This window comes from Solanum dulcamara, chromosome 12 (genome assembly GCF_947179165.1).
Source record: "Solanum dulcamara chromosome 12, daSolDulc1.2, whole genome shotgun sequence".
In the NCBI taxonomy this organism is placed as follows: domain Eukaryota; kingdom Viridiplantae; phylum Streptophyta; class Magnoliopsida; order Solanales; family Solanaceae; genus Solanum; species Solanum dulcamara.
Window position 1 is genome coordinate 55,984,642 of NC_077248.1, and position 23,451 is coordinate 56,008,092.

At 37.2% G+C, this 23,451-nt stretch overlaps 1 protein-coding gene across 1 annotated transcript; it reads right to left on the reverse strand.

The window, feature by feature from the left end:
- Nucleotides 1-3,840: 3,840 nt before the first annotated feature.
- LOC129875776 (uncharacterized) lies at nt 3,841-6,273 on the reverse strand. The gene is made up of 4 exons (XM_055951018.1): nt 6,100-6,273; nt 5,830-5,919; nt 4,545-4,845; nt 3,841-3,917 (listed from the first exon to the last, which is right to left on the reverse strand). Exons 1-4 carry the CDS (start codon nt 6,271-6,273, stop codon nt 3,841-3,843), a joined length of 642 nt encoding a protein of 213 aa, XP_055806993.1.
- Nucleotides 6,274-23,451: the final 17,178 nt, after the last annotated feature.

A 23,451-nucleotide genomic window follows, 5' to 3' on the forward strand; every position in this document is an offset into this window, starting at 1 on the left:
TTACCAAACGCTCATCCCTAATTAAAATTGTAAAAATGCACTTTTTAACAATTTAACATATAAAATACTTAAAAGTATGAGTTTTGAAAATATCAGGCCAAAATTTGGTGCCAACAGTCGGCTCGATCATAAGGTTACTAAAGCAATGGCTTGGGCCTTCCATTTTTTGATAGAAAAAATAATAAATTTTACTTTATTTAATGTGAGTATTGTTGTAATAATTGAGAAATTGAATAGTTTTTAGGTAATTTTAGCATTCTATTGTTATTTGACTTTCTATTTTGTTGCCTCATTTATATTTTGACGATTGATATAAATTCACATTATTGTTTCTATATTTATCTTTTTCATTCCCGTTTCACTATTTTTATTCTCTTATTATTAAATATTTTAAAATATCTCAAATGATCAAATTTTCTGCATTCCGCAAAATCTATTGTTGTATGTTTTCAAGAAGATCAAATTTACTTTTTGGTGTCTTTTCAAATTTCAAGAATGGAAACAAGTCAACACTATTTCAGTATCATTATATCAACTTATCAATTTAGCGCAACACTATTTCGATATCATTATTTCAACTTCTCAACTTCTTGAACCTGGTTTTATTATTCTAATATTGTATTATATTTTTTTAATTAAAAATTAGCATTGTTTACGTTCTCACTTCATAAGGTCTGTGTCACTTCTACACTCTCCAAACTTCACTTATAGGATTGTATTGTGTACATTATATTGTTAAATGAGAAAATTACTATTACTATTATAATTATTATTATTATTATTATTATTATAATAATAGTAGTAATAATAATAATAGTAATAATAATAATAATAATAATAATAGTAATAATAGTAATAATAATAATAATAGTAGTAGTAGTAATAATAATAATTATAATAATAATAATAATAATAATAGTAATAATAGTAATAATAATAATAGTAATAATAGTAATAATAGTAATAATAGTAATAATAGTAATAATAATAGTGATAATAGTAATAATAGTAATAATAGTAATAATAGTAATTCAAGATCCTGAAATTTCTACGATTCATAGCTTTTTCCTATGATTCATAACTCAAGATCCTGAAATTTCTGATCTGGCAGTCTATGGTAACAAGGTCATATCTTTTCACTCAGAACTCCAAATAAGGAAAACTTGGTGGAGTTGGAAAAAAGACTCAAATACCTTTAGTTTTATAGTTACAGGCCACGTAATTCTTTAAATTCTAGGAGATATGATCATTTAAAGTTGACCCAAGTAAAATCTTTGACCAAAACTCAATCGGTAATGAAGCTTTCAACTCGACTTTGTGCTAGAGGATTCTTGTGACCTTAAAACATCTCCAAATCTATTCCCACACTGAAGAATTGACCTTAAAATCTATGCACAATTAACAATCACCTAGTACGACTTTATAGATGGTCCTCTATGGATCATTATTTCCTCCACGGGACATAGACCCAAATCATAAACCAAGGTGCATGAAACATTAGCTACTAGAAAGCACCTTTGTCTTCTACGACTCACCCTTACGAGTCATCGACTCTCCTACAATTCATACAAATGACTCGTCAGCTTCCCCCTTCACTTAGTCAAAAATAAACTCAGGACCCAATCCTATGAGTCTATCTACGACTCGTCAAACTTTCTAAGACTCATCTTATTGAGTCGTTTCAAAAGTACTGAGGCTTGTTATTTTTTAGAAATCAGACATTGACCTTACGACTCATTTCTACGAGTCATCAACTCTTTTATGGGTCGTAACTAGACTTATAGACCTTTTTTACACTTAACCAAATTTTTAGTCCTCAGTGCCAATCTTATGAATCTGTCCTACGATTCATAGAATCCTCTACGAGTCATAGGTCGATTCGTGGGAATTGGCACACTCTAATGTTTTTTCCATATCTCCCTCGTTTCGACATTTCAACTCTCAGGGTTTTATAATAGACCTTAAGATGGGTCATCCTTCTAACTCGTAGGAAAAGTTCTAGGGCCTTTTAGAGAGTAGGGTGTACGAGTCCATCTCTAGGTTCCACTTGTGGACACTGGTCAGTCCATTTTTCTTATTCTGAGGTTTTCTCTTAGTTCTTGAACCTGATCTAGGCTAAAATAGTACGGGGTGTTACAATATCTCCCCCTTGGGATCATTCATTCTTTAATGATGATCAAGCTAAGAATTTACTCAAGGCACGAATACAATGCAAGGACTTAAAACACCAACTCAAGAATAACTCAGTCAATTACTAAAACTCAAGAAGGTACTAACTCAAAGATAGGAATAGGAATATTACCTTCAACATCGATACTAGGAGGAATGAATCGATCCGGGTACTTGTCTTTCATGTCCTCTTCGACTTCCTATGTAGCCTCTTCAACAAACTGTTTCCTCCATAAGACTTTGACTTAAGCGACCTCTTTGGTCCTCAACTTACGAACCTGATGATTAAAAATTTGGACAGGAATCTCCTCATAGCACAAGCTATCTTTCACTCCAATGTTTTTTATAGGAACAATGAGTTAAGGATCTCCCAAGCCTTTCATAAGCATGGAGATATGGAACACTTGACCAACAACATCGAACTCTGAGGAAAGCTCTCATATGTGACATTGCCAACTCTCTTAATATCAACTAACGACTAATATATCGAGGACTCAACTTTTCTTTCTTTCCAAATCTCATAACTCCCTTCATGGGAGAAACTTTCATATACACCCAATCATTGACCTCAACTCCAAATATCTTCTCCTAACATCAGTGTAGGATATTTGATGACTTTATGCAGTTTTTAATCTTTCTTGAATAATCTTTACCTTCTCTATATCTTGATGAACTAAGTTTGGCCCTATGAACTCAGCTTCACCAACTTCGAACCAACCAATTCGCGATCTATATCTCCTCCCATAAAGAGCCTCATATGGAGTCATTTGAATGCTCAAATGAAAGTTATTATTGTAAGCAAACTTAATAAGTGGCAAGTGGTCATCCCAATTACCTTTGAAGTCGATAACATAGTCTCTTAACAAATCTTTAAGAGTCTGAATTATATGGTTTACCTGACTATTTGTCTGCGGATGGAAAGCGACACTAAGATTTACCTTTGAACCCAAACCTTTCTAAAACAACTTTTAAAGTGAGCAGTGAATTAAGTACCTGTGTATGAGATGATTGACAAGGGATCTCCATGCAAAATTACTATCTCTCAATTATATAATCTGGCATAATCCTCTACTGAAACTGTTTTCTTAATGGGTAAGAAGTGGGCTGATTTTGTCATTCTATCCACAATTACCTAAATAGAGTCATGCTGTCTGCGAGACCATGGTAAACCTGCTTTGAAATGCATATTGTTTATCTCCCATTTCCAATTTGGAAACTCTATATTTTGAGCTACACCACAAGGCCTTTGATGCTCAACTTTGAGGTGTTGGAAATTCGGGCACTTGGATACAAACTCTGTTATATCTCTCTTCATTCCATTCCACCAATAAACTTCTCTCAAGTCATGATACATCTTTGTAGAGCTCAGATGAACTGAATATCTTGATCTAAGAGCCTCGACCATAATTCTATCTTGAAGACCATTAATACTTCTAACACATAATCTACCTTGATACCTCAACACCCTATCTCCTCCTTTGGAAAAAGACATCACTTTCTGTTTATGAACATCTTCTTTTAGTTGAAAGAGAATAAGATGTTGATCTAATTTTCCTTTAATTCAATAACTAATGAAAACTCATCCCCATTTTGAACAATCACACCTCCCTCATTAGAGTCTACAAGACGAACTCCCAATCATGCAAGTCTATGCACTTTTTTGGCCAACTCCTACTTTTCTTCATCCACATAAGCAGTACTTACCATGGATAACTTTCTACGAGCATCGAAAACAATATTAGCTTTACCTGAGTGGTAGGGAATGCTCATGTCATAGTCCATAAGGAACTCAAGCCACCTCTTCTACCTCAAGTTCAGCTCTTTCTGACTAAACACGTACTGTAATCTCTTGTGATCAATGAACACATTCACATGCATGCCGTAAAGATAATGACACTAAATCTTGAGAGCAAATACTACTGCTGCCAACTCTAGATCATGATTGGATAATTTCTCGAGTGGATCTTAAACTGTTTTGAAGCATAAGCTAATAATTTTCCTTTATTGCATCAACTGACATCCCATTCCAACTCTTGACGTATCACAACAGATTATGAAACCATATATTCCCTTGGGTAGGGACAAAACTGTTGCAGTAGTAACCTTGTTTTCAACTCTTGAAAACTTTTCTCACATGCATCAGATTATTGAAACTTAGTCTTCTTCTAAGTCAATTTAGTCAATTTAGACAATATGGAAAAAATCCTTCAACAAACCTCCTATAGTTACCAGCCAAACCCAAGAATTGCTTATATCAGTCGGAGATGTGGGTCTGGAGAAGTTCTTAAAAACTTCAATTTTCTATGAATCAACTCGAATACCATCACTAGAAATAATGTGTCCTAAGAATACCATAGATGCAAGACAAAACTTACATTTCAAAAACTTAGCATATAACTCCTTTTCGTTGAGAGTTTGGATAACAATTCTGAGATGGTTAGCATGATCCTCCTCACTTCTTGAATAGATCAGAATCTCATCGATAAACACAATAACAAACATGTCTATATACTGCTTGAACACTCTATTCATGAGGTCTATAAATGCTATAGGAACATTAGTCAAACCAAAGGACATAACTAGGAACTCATACTGACCATATCTGGTTCTGAAGGCTGTCTCTAGAATTTCACTTTTTCTCACATTCAACTTATGATAGCATGATCTGAGATCTATCTTTGAGAAACAAGTGGCAACCCGAAGTTAGTCGAATAAGTCATTGATTCTCGAAAGAGGGTACTTATTCTTTATGGTACCTTATTTAGTTTGCAATAGTCAATACACATTTTAAAGGAATCTCCAATAGTCACAACACATTCTTAAGGAATAATCTTTTTTCGCACAAATAAGACATGAGCGCCCCAAGATGATACACTCAGCCTAATGACCCTCTTATCTAGAAGATCTTTCAACTGCTCTTTCAACTCTTTTAAATCTTTGAGAGTCATTCTATATGGCATACTAGGAATAGGTTGAGTATTAGGAAGAACATCTATTCCGAATTCAACCACCCTATTAGGAGGGACTCCAGGTAAATCCTCAGGAAACATTCTTGGAAACACATTTACGATTAGAACTTACTGAAGATGTGGTGTCTACACAGTATCATCTCTAACTCAGATAATGTGATAGATACACCTCTTGGCAACTAACTTTCTAACCTTAACATATAAAATGAATCGACCCTTAGGTAAAGCTGTACTACCTTTCCACTCTATAACTAGATCATTCAGAAACTAGAACTTGACTACTTGGGTTCTAAAATCAACTGAGGCATAACCAGAATAAATCTAGTCCATGCCAAGAATGACATCAAAGTCAACCATGTCTAACTTAACTAAGTCTGCAGAAGTCTCTTTATGATAGATGAAGACTATACAATCATGCTAGATTCTCTTAGCTAGAATAGACTTGCCAGTAGGAGTCGAAACATAAATGGTTCTATGAATCATTACGGAAGAATTCCAAACTTAACGAATACATAAGGAGTCATAAAAGATAACTTAGCATCTGGATCTAGTAATGCATAAAAATTATGAGAAAAGACTCGAAGGATACCAGTGACAATATCTGGCGAGTTCTCTTGGTCTTGCCAATTAGCCATATCATACAGACGGTTTAGACATCCGCCTGTTCTTGAAGTAGCCCCTCTCTGATTACCTCTGTTGGGCGGTGTTGCCGAAGAAGATTGGGCTCTGTTTCCCCATTACTCTTCTTGTTCGATGGGTAATCTCTTATGAAGTGACCCATCTGGACACATTTATAACAACCACTAGTGCAATTTTAATACTCTCCCAAGTGGAGTCTACCACACTTACCATAAGGTGGTCTACATAAAGAAATCTAGACCATACTTCCCTAGGATTGAGAGCCTTGAGTTCTGAAATTCGTGTTACCTTAAGACCTCAGGTGATTCTTGTTATTAGATACATGTTCAATAGTTGAAGATGGTGCATTACCAGAAGAATTCTTCTGAAGGAAAGAGTGATTTTCATTCTCACCCTTCTTATGGTTGCCTTCATTACCTGCGAACTTAACTTTCTTGCTTTGGTGCTCCTCTCTGTCCTTCTTCTTATTCTCCTCAACTTGTTGGGCATACACCATGAGTCTAGAGGTGTCCATAACTGAGATCAACAAGGCTGCCTATAACTCCTTCTTCACATGTTTGTGCAAGCATGAAATAAACTTTCTCATTTTGGTTTTCACATCGTGAACCATCTCTAGAGCATGTACAGAAAATTGAATGAAAGTGAGGCTGTACTTCTTGACTGTCATACCTTCCTGCTTCAAATTCACAAACTCTTCTACCTTTGCCTACCTCATCTATCGCGAAAAGAAGTGGTTTAGGAATGCACTCTCAAACTCATCCCAGACTGTAGGCTTGGCATCCTTGCTTCTACTTTCCTCCCACTGATTGTACCAGATGTTCAAATTATCCCTTAAACTAATATAAGTCAAGTTCAACTCCCTCTATATCAGTGGCATGCATTGCCTTCAAGATTTTCCACATGTCATCAATAAAATTTTGAGGATCTTCCTCAACCTTGGACCTAATGAAGACTGGTGGGTTTATTCTCAAAAAAATCTCCAATTCGATTAGTTGTAGATGGCTTTTAAGAACTAGAGCGGGACACTAGAGTATGCTGATGTCCAGACTAGGCAACTGTGAACTGGGTGAGCATAGAGATAACTCCCCTAAATTATATTTTGAAGGTCATGGAAGGCCGAGCAGTCCGTGGAACTTTTTGAGTCCCATCCTCAACCTCATTCTCATACTCAGTAGCTCGTCCTCGGCAATGATCTTATGACTCAAGGTTTTTTTGAAAGGAATAATTTAAAATCGTGAAACACATGAATTAGAAGGAGATTTCATAGATTTAAACTCTATAAAATGATATGGAGTATGAAATAAGTAAAACAATTCTTAAAAGTATTGTAGCCTCTCTATTATAGATGTGACACTCTTCACACAGATAAGAAGGACTCTAGAAGACATGACTTCATAGACGCCCTAGGACTCTTGAAAACTTTGCTCTGATACTAAGTTTGCCACACCCCAAGTCTATACCCTAGGCATAGCTGACCCTTAAAAACCATTGCTGGTTCTCTGGTGAACCCTTGACCTAGATGACTCACTAAGCAAAAGACATCCGCTCATAGTAATACTCAGATGGGCATAATCAAAGTGAAGAATTTAACTTTCTCAATCAAATTATCAATACTCAATATATTTATATATATATTTTTATGCCCCGTACTTTTGTACTTCGGAAAGCCTTCTTAAACTTCTTAAAAGTTTCCACGTGACCCAGATTAGCTACAACTCTATCAAGTAACTCTAAGGAAAGGAGAATGAGATACCCCATAATAGAGAAGACTGGAAGTAGGGTTATAAGAATCCGGAAGGAGTTGAAGGCCAAGTAGTGAGTCGTAGGATTCGACTTACTCGCATAAGCTACCAACTTGGATATCTTACCTACTTAAGCTACTCGAGCACACGTCGAGCTTAAGTAGCAAGGAATACACCGGCTCTCAAAGTAAGACAAGATTACAAATCCACGAAAATGAATCAAGTAGGTGACAAGTAGGTGACGCACCTATTTGGGCTAAGTAGGTGACTCACCTACTTGGGGTGGACCCATGCTGCCACGTGGTAGCGTATGATTGGGTGTATACATGAGGTGGCGACCTAGGGGGATTCCACGTGTCACTCTTATATATACATATCTTGATGACTAAGGATTCATTTCCTTAGTCTTTTACTTAGAAAAAAAAGAGAGAAAAATATGAGAGCAAGAGCAAGGCAGCCACGAGTTTCTCCAATTCAAGGTAAGCCTTCGACTTTCATTCTGTGAATTAATTATTTAAGATATCCCACGGATATATGATGGTGTTTAATAGTGTAAAATTTTTATTTGGGGCAGCGAAGAAGGGACGCGAATAGCCCATCAATTCTCAGCATGTTAAGAGAACTTTTAAGGCAAGTTTTAGCGAGTTTTGGCAAGGTATGGCTTGTTTTTCTTCTCCCACATTTTGGTAAGGGTTTGGAAATGTTATAAAGGTATAAATATGGGTTGGAAACATGAAAATATTCATGTTATGACTAAAGAACGTTGCAGGTCATGTAGGGATGATTTGATGGGATTTTAACGGGTTAAAGTTTGGCTAGAGTCGTTGTTATTATGGTGTTGTGTTGGGCATTGTTTTGTAGTGTTCAGGGATGGAACATGACTAAAAATGACTTTATACTAACCTGTGATTTCAGCAGAAGGATAACATCGATAGAAGAAAGTGACTGATGATATTGAAAGTTACAAAGCACGCAGGTAAGGTATTGAAATACAATAGACTTGCAAAGTTGAAGATTGAAAGGAAACGTAGATAGGGCAGTGCAACAGGTGCAGTTCGAGTGGATATACGAGGTAATTCCATTTTCATACTGCTAATATTGGGTACCCTGTGTGGATGCGATATGATATGAATATATGTGTTGGCCCTATGAGGCATTGTTGGCATTTTCTGCGTGCAGGTTTGAGATAGTAAGAAATACAGAGGAAACTCTACCCAAATTTTCCTAAAAATAAAAGAAGAATAAGATACAGGGTTGTAATATGCCTTGCCCATAATAAGAATGAGATTTGACCAAACTACGAGTAGGGCTGACCTCAAGAAATAAGGTAGTTGCTGAAGTAATGACAATAGTAACGAGGAGGTCAATATTGGTATGGAAAACGAATCTGGAGAAGACTGGTAGATCTTGATAGGTTGAGATTTAAGGCACCGACTGAAGTGATACACAGAGGTAAGTTGTGACAAGTTATAGTTAAAAGAAGTATTATACTATGGGATTGAATGCGAACATGATACCATGTGAATATAATGAAGATCGTTATGAGAATAAGGAAAGCCTAGTAAAGAAGTAATTGAAGGATACAATGTGGTTTATGGAGAATAGAATGGCAAATAGTGAACAAATAAGAAGGACCTGCACAAATTTATAGGGAGAGTTTAGAATAAAAGGTCAAGTGGTAGCAAAAGTGAAGACGAGCAACAGGACAGGATGAATGCCATAAATGACTGGTATGCTAAGAAAAGATAGGAGTGAATAGAAGATGTTTTGAAAATGAGAAAGGGAGGTTATGTAAAACTAGTATTTTTCGAAGTACATAGGAGTAACGTGGAATTCCTTGAGAACAAAAAACAAAAAGACATAGACAAGAGGAATGAAAGGAATACTAAAGGGAGCACTTAAGATGGACATGATTAATTAAGTATGAGTACCAAAAAAAAGGGAAGGAATAGATAGCTACGAACTGAAGGTGCGGTACAATGAAAAGGTAAGAAGACAAGACCGCTATTAAAGTGAATTTGATATAATGTTGAGAAAGTAAGCATCGGGTACACAAAAAGGGTGAAAGCTCATGAGGTATAAAGAATTATTGTGTATATGTCACTCCACCTTGGAGAATAATGAGATCCTTCGAGGATAGGGAAGGTAGATTTGAAAACCAACCATTGCATTGCGAAGTTATTAGAAGAATAAATGGTATCCCTTGGGATTAATATAATATGATAACAAAGCTTGAGACACGTATCCTCAGAGTATAAGTGCTCCTCAATGGAGAATTTGAAACAATTAAAAGCACTAGCTAATTACAGATTGGGATGAGTGGAATATGGGTTTGAATAAATTGTTGCATGACTCGAGTACCAATAATTAGACTAGATTGTGTACTATATATCGAGAATTCTAAGCACCTAACGATTGTGTTAAGGTTGTGTACATGGGTAACCTAAAGTACAAGGGATATAAAGGAAGACATGGATATGGTGCAGTATACCAAATATGTGGGGAAAAAGACTCATATGCATCTGAAAAGTTGAAAATAAACAGACAATGTAATGGATACACCCTAAAGAGGGGAAGTGGATATGAGAAATACAGGCGTGAGATGAAATCAACTGACATTACAACATGTTAATGTGAATAGTTAAACTTCAAGTGAGACCCCATACTGGCATGAGCTAACAAGATCTAAAAGCCAGCAATAAATGGATAGAAGCCAAGGTGATATCTGACACAGTGTTGGGAAATTATTAGTAAAGACCTTGAACAATATGACATCATAGAATGGGTACATACAAAGGGGATGAATACGATAAGAGAATCATAATGAGAACTTAAAGACATTGTAAGGGATAGCCAGGATATACTGGACCAAAAGTTAAGATGTGGGTAACAAAGTTACTGGCTACTGATATTGTGATGTATAAGTAACAAAAAAGAAAGGATGAAAAATCTCTTTTATAGTGGAATAGGAGACAACTTAAGGGTAAGTTAGAGAAGCGAAAGCAAGTGTGACAAACTAGACTGCGAATGTGTGTCAGTACAAGGAAATATGTAAAGCAGAATAAGTTAAGAGGAAGAAAGACTATGATTAGAATGGAACGTACTTGGTACAAATTATACAAGAATAGTTCTGCAACCTATGAATGTTGGTATGTTAAAGGTGAGATCAAGTGCTTACTTGATAAAAACAATAAGAGACAATGTAGGATCTACATAAAGACTAATATGAAAATGTTAAGGCATCTTCGAAACTGACTAAGTACCTACACATGCTCGTGTAAGTATTTCAATATGACGCGGGGTAAGAGAACTAGAAAGGAAATCCGAGTAAAGGCAGATTGGAATATTCTTAGAATATTATAAGTTGGCATAAGAGAAATTGTGAAATAGCTTAAACAAGATCAAGCATCAAAAGCCTGATAATATATTATAGGAGATAGGAATCCCAACTTGGAAATGGACAGGCCCATATGTGATCCAGCAAGTTATTGATAAAGTGAAGTTTATTCGAGGAAAACCTAATAATAGCTCAGAGTCAACAAAAGTCATACACAGATAATTGACGTCGACCCGTAGAGTTTGAAGTTAGATATTGGGAGTTCATGAAAGCCTCACCAATAAAAGGAGTAGTGAGATGCGGCAAGAGAGGGAAACTTATCTCAAGATACATTGGCCCTTATTAAATTATTTATAAGGTAGGCAAGATTACTTATGAAGCGGACCTACCATCTGATTTGTAAGCGATATATCCAGGCGTTCACATGTCGGTGCTCCACAAATATATAGGCGACCCTTCAAGAATATTCCCCATGGAGGATGCCCACGTAGTAAAGGAGCAATCCTATAAGGGGAAACCTATCGCCATCATAGATCGGTAGAATAGAAGGTTGCGAACTAAGGGCGTGACTTCCATCAAAGTGTTATAGCGAAATAAGAACGGAAAAGAGGTGACCTGGGAAGAAAAAAGGGAGATAGAGAAGAAATATCCGTACGTGTCCCCTATGTCTACAGGAAGTGTAAACTCCTAGATTAGTTGAGTTGATGAATAAAAGGACTATGGATGACAACTATTACGAAGAATTCCTAAAGTCCTCTCAAGACCTTATGAGACTAGTTAACATTCGAGGACGAATGTTCTAAAGGGGGAAAGGATGTTATGCTGCGTACTTTTATACTTCGAAAAGCCTTCTTAAACTTCTTAAAAGTTACCACATGACCCAAATTAGCTACAACACTATCAAGTAACTCTAAAAAAGGAGAATGAGATACCCCATAATAGGGAAGACTAGAAGTAGGGTTATAAGAATCCAGAAGGACTTGGATGCCAAGTAGTGAGTCGTAGAATTCGACTTACTCGCGTAAGCTACCAACTTGGATATCTTACCTACTTAATCTACTGGAGCACATATCGAGCTTAAATAGCAAGGAATGCATTGGCTCTCAAAGTAAGACGAGATTAGGAACCCACAAAAATGAAGCAAGTAGGTGACAAGTAGGTGACGCACCTACTTGGGCTAAGTAGGTGACTCACCTACTTGGGGTAGACCCCATGCTCAGCGTATGATTGGGTACATGGATGAGGTGGAGCCCTAGGGGGCTGCCACATGTCACCCCTAGTGGCTTCCACATGTCACTCTCCAAGGGAGTGTATATATACATGTCTTGATGACTAAGGATTCATTTCCTTAATCTTTTACTTAGAAATAAAAGAGAGAAAAACGTGAGAGCAAAAGCAAGGCAGCCACGGGTTGCTCCAATTCAAGGTAAGCCTCCGACTTTTATTCTGTGAATTAATTATTTTAGGTATTCCACGGATACATGATAGTTTTTAATAGTGTAAAATTACTATTTGGGGCAGAGAAGAAGGGACGCGAACAACCCGTCAATTTTCAGCATATTAAGAGAACTTTTGAGGTATGTTTTAGCAAGGTATGGCTTGGTTCTCTTCTCCCACATTTTGGTAAGGGTTTGGAAATGTTATGAAGGTATAAATACGGGTTGGAAACATGAAAATATACATGTTATGACTAAAGAACATTGCAGGTCATATAGGGCTGATTTGATACAATTTTAACTGGTTAAAGTTTGGCTAGAGTTGTTGTTATTGTAGTGTTGTGTTGGGCATTGTTTTTTAGTGTTGAAGGGATGGAAAATGACTAAAAATGACTGTATATGCTTCTGGTTTCAACCACATGACACCCTAGTTCTAATCGAGTTGTTTGGACTTTGTGTTGTGTAATGTTGAAGTGGTTTACTTGTATATATGCTGCTAATTGTTGTTGTTGGTTGGATGTAGTAATTAAGGAGGTAATTAGAGGTTTGGATAGGGCGAGTTATAGAGGAGATGCTGCCCGAATTCCCTTAACTCCTTAACTAATTAATAGACTAGTCGAGAAGTGTGATCAATAAAGTAATTCCTATGGATAATGGGTGGTAGTTTTAGGAGATGAAAAGTCGAAAGTCACTAACCTTAGAATTGCTTTCGTGTCAAATAGGTTAAAGGAGTAACAAAGTGAGTCTGGATACGATTAACCCATAACAGGTATGTGACGCTATTCCTTCTTTTCTTTGGCATGTCTTAGATATAAGTTACGATTGATATGCATATGAAATGTGAGGATAATTCCACTCATAAAACTCCAAGTATGATTCATAAGTCTTATCTACTTCTTGATGTTAGAAATCCTGCAATAGCTGAGTTGTTTCCTTTAAGTCTTCTATGTGATGAAAATTAGTACATGTAAAGCCTATATCTTCTTTCCTTTAGAAAGGCTTAATTGTAAGTGAAATGATATATGATATGGGTTTAGAGGTAATTCCAATTATGACCTACAAGTATAACTCGTGACCTGTAGTCACTTCTAAACATTAAAAGCCTGAAAGTAGTTAAACTACTATTCTTGATCCTTTTATATAGTGAATAGTAAGTGAAGATGCCAACTCCTCTTCCTAAAGGCTCTACAATGATAAATGTTTCTGATTGCATAAGTTGTGTCTTTGCTTGCAAAAGCTATGCGGTATTGTCTTGATGCACATTTGTGATTCCTAAGGCCCCAATTGATATAATTCCTAGTGACATCTAAAAGGCACTTCGGATAATTACTTCCCTGGTCTTTAGGTGATGGTTCACTTGACTGTTTCATTGAGTCTCAGAGGGTGAATTAATTGCATGTGGTTTCTCACTACTCTACTCGTGCATGCTGTAACCCTTCTTTCTTTGCGTCCTACAATGGGCTGGATATTATATTGGGTGCAGTTTTACTACTTTTTTTACTGCATCCCAGGCCGGATGTGTAAAATTCCACGTGTGAGGAGACTATTTCCTTATATGAGGTATGGTATATGTTATGACGATATGATTATTCACCTTGTCTTGGGCCGACTGTAATATGATGGTATGTGTTGTAATATGATGGTACGTGTGTGATGGTATGTATGGCAAAATAAGGAAAGAATATCGAGTCCCTCACTATAGGGTTGGGTACGTATGTATATAATGCTGGTACGCTAAAGATGTACCCAACTCCCTTTATCGAGTCCTTTACTAAAGGGTTAAAAACCTTATATAGGCATGCATATGAAAATATAGTGATACATTTATGACCGCGAGCCCCGTAATGAACCGGAGGTAATATAATGACATATACGATAAGATTATACCGTATATGATGAAATGATGACGTATACGATGATATGATGAAGTAATATATATGATGATATGATGACATGTTAAGATGATGAAATGATTATGACACCGAGTTCACTAGAGGGCCGGGTACAATGTATGAGAATGTATATGACTACATGTCCTAAGATGCAGGTACAGTGAGTTGTTAAATGTTATATTAGTTTCCTACATCCCTATTTTAGTTGTTATCTCAGTTATGATGTGTTATGGTTTACATACTTAGTACATATATCGTACTTACCCCCCGTTCTTCAGGGGTTGCATTTCATGACCGCAGGTACAGATGTTCATTTTGGAGATCCTCTAGCGTAGGATTTCCTATCACGACCCAACCCCGTAGGCCATGACTAGGGTCTGACCTGGACCCCGTATACATACCTATAAGCTGTAGTCAAATCAAACTATAAACAAAGTGATACTACTCATAAAAATCCTAATAAATTAAAACTTTTTCTTGTACGTGTGGCCTCTTTCATTCATACTATATCATAAAAGGGCATGCAAGCCGACAAGGCTGCCATAACACAATAACATTTACAACATGTCGTATAGGCACAACCAAAATAAACTCACAAACAACCCACATACATATGTCTACAGACCTCTAAGAATAGTAATAGCAACATATGGAGGGACAGGGCACCCACCGTACCCCTGAATAAATAATTATGTACATTAAACGACCAGTATCAAAAGTTAGGCTCCGGAACAGTAGAACACTTCCAACATAGCTGGGTGGAAGCCCTAAGCTAGCGGATCTCCAAAATGAACGTCTTTACCTACGGACATGAAACGCAGCCCCTCGGAGAATGGAGGGTCAGTACAACATATGTACTGAGTATATAAAGCATAACGTATCACAACTGAAACAAAAACTGAAATGGGGATGCAAGAAACAAGTATGACAGTTAACAATTCACTATACTTGCACCTTATGAAAAGAGGGTATGTACATTATCCTCATATACCGTACTCGGCCCGCTTTAAGACTTAGAGTTGCAAATGTATCGACATATCATTATGTGCAAGCCTATCTATTATACCCGACCCTTTAGTGAGGGACTCGGTGAACAATCATTTTATCATTTATCATGCCCGGCCCTTCATAGGATGCGGTGAATTTATCATGCCCATCCCTTCATGGGACGCGGTGAATTTATCATGCCCGACCCTTCATGGGACGCGGTGAATAATGTATTAACAGCTTGTACGAGTAGAGTATCGAGGAACCATAGGCAATTTAACTCATCATCTGAGACTCAATAAACTAGCCAAGTGAACCGGCACTTGAAGACCAAGGTAGTACTCATTTTAAGTACCATGCGAAATATCGTTAGGGTTCATATCTACTCGAGTCTCAGGAATATTAGACATATATCAACACAAGACTAAACAGCTCATAGCACAAGAGACGTTTGTCATCGCAGAGACCTTTGGAGTAGGAGCTTATGCATTCAATTAACATTCAGCATATAGGAGACTCGAGAATTTTATGTTCAGATATGACTAAGAGTCATGGATCATGTCTTTGCATATAGAAGGCTCGAGGGTGATAGCTCAGCTGCCTTAATAGACTTAGCATTTAGAAGTGAACATGAGTCACGTGCTATATTTAGAACTTACAACTGGAACTACCTCCACACTAATATCATACCTTATTTTATTTACATTTAAGACATCCCTAAATAAAGGAGCAAAAGGCTCTACATATATTATCTTTTATCCTATAGAAGCCTTAAGAAGGCAATAGCTCAACTATTACAGGAGTTCTACCATCACGAAGTGGATAAGAATTATGAACTGTACTCAGAGCTTTAAAATGGAATTATCCCTATGTATCATATACAAACCATTCATAACTTATATCTAAGACATGCCAAAAGAAAGAAGAATGGCTTTACATACTTATGTCAAAAACATGCCAAGAGAAAACTTCACATACCTCTTATGGGTTTCTCTTTGTCACACTCACGTCGTCGTCCTCCAAAGCTATTTAACATGGAAGTAATGCAAGTATCAACAACCCTTAACTATTCATCACCATAATTTATACACGAGTGTTCACAGAACCTATTTCCTCGCTCATCTTCTTGATTAGTTCCTTAACTAGTTAACGAGTTAACGGAAATCAGACATCACCTTCCCTATAATATGCCCTATCTGAATTTCCAATCACACTCCTAATAAATACAGTCAACCAAAAATAAAAACCTATAGCACATGTATAAGCAGTTTACACCAACATAATACAACACAAATAGCAAATGACTCGCTCGAAACCACGATACCAAAATAGGGTTTCTAGTTTTCATTTTGCAAAACCCTTAACTATACAAAAAGGAGGGTCAGGTGATTGCAACCAGCAGCACCCACATCTCTTTTAGAACATTTCCCAGCACCTTAACATGCCACCACACTAACAGAAGCTTCAGCACCACATTCACAACTCACTATTCAATTTTAATTTAACTATAATGACTTCCATTTAGATTGTTTCCAACGTCGAGCATTTCTAACACATTCTCACACTTACAGAAACATAAAAGATGTATAAAAAACCCTATAACAACACCACAAACTTCAAATTGAAGGTAAAAAACTTACCTTACCCAAAAATGGCCAAAACTAGCCAAAACTCACCTCGGAAACTCTTCTAACGCGATTAAAACATCGTGTCTTCTTGCTCCTCATTTGGTACAAACAGAAAATTTACATTATTAACACCTTCATATAATTTCCAAACCCTTACCAAAATATGGAAGAAGAGAACCAAGCCACACCTTACTAAAACTTGTCTCGAAGTTCTCTTAACATGCTAAAAAGTAGCGGACTGTTTGTATCTCTTCCTTGCTTCCCCAAAATGAATTTTTATGTTATTAAAAACCACTATATCACTGTAGGGTACCTTAAATAATTAATTCATGGGATGAAATTGGGGCTTACCTTGAATTGGAGCAACCTATGGCTGCCTTTTTCTTGCTCTCACGTTTTTCTCTTAATTCTCTTAAGTTAGAAGTGCTGAAAATGAGATATAAACCAGCATATAACACATATATACACTTCCTTAGGAGATGACACATCGAATCCCCTAGGGGTGACACGTGGCGGCGCCACCTCAATTATGCCTCTAATCCTTGGCTGCCACATGGCAGCGTGGGGTCCACCCAAGCTGCTGCATCACCTGCTTGACCCTAAGTAGGTGCATCACTTACTTGTCCAAGTAGGTGCATTACCTACTTGATTTGAGTAGGCGCATTGTCTCCTTATTTCTCTTTCGTGGGGTCGTAATCTCATCTTACTCCAAGAGCCTATGTATTCCTTGCTACTTAAGCTCGATGTGTACTCAAGTTGCTTAATTACGTAAGACATCCAAGTCGGTAGCTTATGCAAGTAAGTCGAGTCCTAGACCCATTACTTGGCCTCCAACTCCTTCCGGATTCTTATAGCCCTATTTCCAATCTTTCTTATTATGGGGTATCCCATTCTCCTTTCTTTAGAGTTACTTGATAGCGTTGTAGCTAATCGGGGTCACGTGGCAACTTTTATGAAGTTTAAGAAGGCTTTCCAAAGTTGAGAAGTACAGGGCATAACATCCTTCCCCCCTTTAAAATATTCATCCTCAAATGTTAATTACTATCATAAGGTCTTACAAGGACTTTGGGAATATTTCTATAACAATTGGCATCCATAAGTCTCTTATTCATTAATACGATCATCTTAGGAGTTTATATTACTTGTAGTCGTAGGGAATGGTTACCAATATTTCTCTTTCCCTCTTTTCTTGTACTTCCCAGGTCATCTCTTCTTTATTTTTATTTCTTCACAAGACTTTAATAGGAGCCCCATCCCCAATTCGCAACCTTCTACTCTGCCGATCTATGGTGGCACTAGGTTTCTCCTCGTAGGATAACTCTTTGTTACGTGGATCTCATCCATAGTAAAGATTCTGGAGGGGTCGTCTACACACTTGCGAAACCTTGATATATGAGAGACTGGGCGTACTGCTCCCAAATCCGATGGCAGGTCCAACTCATAAGCTGCTCTTCCTATCCAACAAATGATCTGGTAAGGACCAAAATATCTCGGGCTAAATTTCTCTTTCTTGTCAAATTTTATTACACCTTCTATCAGTGACTCTTTCAAGCATGCTCAATCCATAATTTCAAACCTTAGATGTCGACATCGATTATCTGCGTAGGACTTATGTCGACTCCAAAGTCTATTGAGGCATGTTTGGTCCTGTCCATTAGTCTGGGGGTAAAATATTGTACCAAGATTCACCTATGTCCCTAATCCCTCTTGGAATGATCTCCAGAAGTTAGCTGTAAATGGAATTTCTCTATCCAATATAATAGATGTGGGAACTTCATGAAATCCTATTGTTTCCTTAATATACCCTCTCGCATAACCTGTAGCTGAATATACCTTCCTAATTGAAAGAAAACGGGTTGATTTGGTCAGCCTATCTACCATAACCCATATAAACTCATGTTTCCACAGAATGCGAGGTCAACCTGTACTATAACCCACATTAACTGCTTTTCATTCTATTTCTGAGTCGAGATTTCCATCTTCTGTAATAGGCTATCAAGCTTATAATGCTCAATATTTTTTAAGCTATTGCACAATTCCTCTTAATCCAACTTGTAACACTTTAGGCATATTATACTACACTTTTACTCAGATCTTCTCTCCAGTTCTATTGTCACCGATCATATTGTAACCTTTACACAAACATGTGTAAGTGCTTAGAGCAGTCGAGAAAATGCCTTAGAGTCACTATACTAGTGCCTTACCTCCTTCAGTCGATGTCAAGGTTCCACTATGGCTTTTATCCTTAGTACTAATTATATCTTAATAGTTCTTCCTCGAACCATCTTACATTTTTCTTTAATAGATTCTAAATATGGCAATCACATTGCTATTACCGACTTCTTTTTATTGAGTGACCACCTAATCTTACTCTTAGTATACCAATGTTCATAGGCTGCACAACTATTCTTGTGCAATTTGCATGAAGTGCATTCCATTTTTAGTCATAGCCTTTCTTGCTCTTGGCTTATTCTGCTCTACATGTGTCATTGTACTAACACGTGCTTACAGTCTCTTTTGGGTCGCACTTGTTTTGCTGCTTTTGCGTACCCTTCAAGCTCCCTCATATCCTATCATATAAGGGGCTTCTTCTCCTTCCTCTTTTGCTACTTATACATCACAATACCCATAGCTAGTAACTCTATTATGAATATCCTAACCTTTAGTTAAGTATAACCTGTCTATCTCTTACAATATCTTTAAGTTACTCATTATTATTCTCTTGTTGTATTCATCCCTTTTTGTGTGCACCCATCCTTTGGTGGCATACTGCTTAAGGTTCTTTCCAATAAGCCTTCGCACTATTTCAGATATCATCTTGGCTTCTATCTGTCTATTGCTAGCCTTTAAATCTTGCTAGCTCATTCCAGCATGGGGTTTCACTTAAAGTTTAAGTGTTCACATTAACACGTTGTAATGTCGATTGGTCTCATCTCCTACCTGTATATCTCATATCCACTTCCCCCCTTTAGGGTTTATCTATGTCATTGTCTGTTTATTTCTACTTTCCAAATGCATATGAGTCTTTTCCAACACATTTAATATACTGTGCTATATCCATATCTTCCCTTATATCACCTCTACTTTACGTTACCCATGAATGAAACCCTAATACCATCATGAGGTGCTTCAAATTCTTGGTATATCATATAAAATCTTATCTGGCAGTTGGTACTCGAGTAATGTAATTGATGTAACAATTTATCCAAAGCCACATTCTATGTATTCTGGTCAATAGTCAGTTACTACTTGTAGTCGCTTCAACCCTACTTAGGCAGCACTTATATTTCGACGATCAATGTCCACAATTCTCTGGAAGCAATATTTCTTTCCCAACCTATGTCATCTTTTTCTTTTCGAGGGATGTATGTTGCACCACTTGTTACTTAAGTCTACTGTCTTTGTCCCCTAAGGATTTCCCTTTGTGTCCGATACTCATACTTAAGTAATTACGTCTATCTTGAGTACTTTCTTCTGTAGTCCTTTCATTCCTCATTTTTAAAACATCTTTTGTTTACCTCTACTTGTTCTTAGCATACCAGTCATCTCTGGCATTCATCCTGTCTTGTTTCTCCCCTTTACTTTCGTTACCACTTGACCTTTTATTCTGAACCTTCCCTATAAATCTGTGTAAGTCTCCTTATTCATTCTCTAATTGCTTTTCTATTTTCCACGCCAATATTGACCTCCTCATTACTATTACCATCATTTCAATAATTAACTTATCTTTCAAGGTCAGCCAAACTCGTAGTTTAGTTAAATCTCATTCTTATTATGGAAAGGGTATACTACAACCCTGTATCTTATTGTCCTCCTATTTCTAGGAAAATTTGGGCAGAGTTTCCTCTATATTTCTTACTATCTCAACATCTGCACGTAGAAATTGCAAACAATGCCTCATAGGGCACGCATATATAAAGTCATATCATTTCATATTGCAGCCACACAGGGCGCCCACAATTAACAATATGAAAATGGACTTACCTCGTATGTCCACTCAAACTGCACCTGTTGCACTTTCTTATATACTTTTCCTTTCATTTTTCAACTTTATATGTCAATCGTATTGCAACACCTTACTTGACATAGGTCCTTCGTGCCTTTTCTTACTTGCGTGCCTTATAACTTCCATCATTGTCAGTCACTTCTTCTATCGATGTTGTCCTTCTGTTGAAATCACAGGTTAATATGTGGAATTTCATTCCCTATGACTCGGCTCTATCGCACGATCTTAGATCTGAAAGAAAGTAACATCCTAAAGGTCATGTAGCCTCCTGTCTATAGATGTGGTGCATAATGCACCGATAAACAAGACTGTACTAGACACGGTCTGTAGACATTCTAAGGATGAACTGCTCTGATACCACTTCTATCACGACCCAATCCCATGGACTGCGACTGGGGTCTGACTTGGACCCCCATATACATACCTATCAACTATAGTCAAATCAAACTATAAACAAAGTGTACTACTCACAAAAATCCTAATGAATTAAAATGTTTTCGTGTACGTGTGACCTCTTTCATTCATACTATATCATGAAAGGGCATGCAAGCTGACAAGGCTGCGATAACACAATAACATTTACAACATGCCGTATAGGCACAACCGAAACAAACTCACAAACAACCTACATACATATGTCTATAGACCTCTGAGAATAGTAATAGCAAAATATGGTGGGATAGGCCCCCCACTGTACCCCTGAATAAATAAGTATGTACATCAAATGACCAGTATCAAGAGTTAGGCTCTGGAACAATGGAGCACTTCCAACATAGTTGGGTGGAAGCCCTACACTGGCGGATCTCCAAAATAAACGTCTATACCGGGCATGAAATGCAGCCCCTCGGAGAATAGGGGATCAGTATGACATATGTACTGAGTATATAAAGCATAACGTATCATAACTAAAATAACAACTGAAATAGGGATGCAGGAAACACGTATGACAGTTAACAATTCACTATACTTATACCTTATGAATAGAGGGCATGTACATTATCCTCATATACCGTACTCGGCCCGCTGTGAGACTCAGAGTTGCAAATATATCGACATATCATTATGTGCAAGCCTATCTATTACACCCGACCCTTTAGTGAGGGACTCGATGAACAATCATTTCATTATTTATCATACCCGGCCCTTCATGGGATGCGGTGAATTTATTATGCCCGGCCCTTCATGGGACATGGTGAATTTATCATGCCCGGCCCTTCATGGGATGCAGTGAATTTACCATGCCCGGCCCTTCATGGGATGCGGTGAATAATGTATTAATAGTCTACACGAGTAGAGTAGCGAGGAACCATATGTAATTTAACTCATCATCTGAGACTCAATGAACTAGCCAAGTGAACCGACACTTGAAGACTAGGGTAGTACTCATTTCATGTACCCTATGAAATATCGTTAGGGGTCATATCTACTGGAGTCTCAGGAATATTAGACATATATCCAGGCAAGACTAAACAGCTCATAGCACAAGTGACGTTTGTCATCGTAGAGACCTTAAGAGTAGGAGCTTATGCATTCAATTAACATTCATCATACAGGAGACTCGAGAACTTTACGTTCAGATGTGACTAAGAGTCATGGATCATGTCTTTGCATATAGAAGGCTCGAGGGTGATAGCTCAGCTGCGTTAAGAGCCTTAGCATTTAGAAGTGAACATGAGTCACGTGCTATATTTGGAACTTACAACTCGAACTACCTCCACACTAATATCATACCTTATTTCATTTACATTTAAGACATCCCAAAAAAAAGGAGCAAAAGGCTCTACATATATTATCTTTTATCCTATAGAAGACTTAACAAGGCAATAGCTCAACTATTACAAGAGTTCTACCATCATGAAGTGGATAAGAATTATGAACTGTACTCAGAGCTTTACGAATGGAATTATCTCCATGTTTCATATACAAACCATTCATAACTTATATCTAAGACGTGCCAAAAGAAAGAAGAATAGATTTACATACTTATGCCAAAAACTTGCTAAGAGAAAACTTCACATACCTCTTATGGGTTACTCTTTGTCACACTCACGTCGTCGTACTCCAAACCTATTTAACATGAAAGTAATGTAAGTATCAACAACCCTTAGCTGTTCATAACCTTAAGTTATACATGAGTGTTCACAGAACCCATTTCCTCACTCATCTTCTCGACTAGTTCCTTAACTAGTTAATGAGTTAACGGAAATCGGGCAGCACCTCCCCTATAATATGCCCTATCCAAATTTCCAACAACACTCCTAATAACTACATCCAACTAACAACAACAACCTACAGCATATGTATAAGCAGTTCACACCAACATAATACTACACAAACTGCAAATGACTCACTCGAACGATACCATAATAGGGTTTCTAGATTCCATTTTAAAAAACCTTTAACTATATGAAATGGAGGGTAGGGTGGCTGAAACAAGAAGAACACACACCTCTATTAGAACATTTCCCAGCACCTTAACATTCCACCACACAACCAGCAGATGCAGCACCACACACACAACTCACTATTCAATTTTAATTTAACTATAATGACTTCCATTTAGATTATTTCCAACGTCGAGCATTTGTACGACATTATCACACTTCCATCAACATAAAAGATGTATAAAACACCCTATAAAAACAC

Coding starts and splice junctions, on each gene's coding strand:
- LOC129875776 (XM_055951018.1), bottom strand. CDS start 6,273: ATGGTGTATGCCCAACAAGTTGAGGAGAATAAGAAGAAGGACAGAGAG. Junction 4,846..5,829: donor GGCAACACCGCCCAACAGAG/GTAATCAGAGAG, acceptor TGTTTCTCAAAG/ATAGATCTCAGATCATGCTA. Junction 3,918..4,544: donor ATATGCTAAGTTTTTGAAAT/GTAAGTTTTGTC, acceptor CCTACCACTCAG/GTAAAGCTAATATTGTTTTC.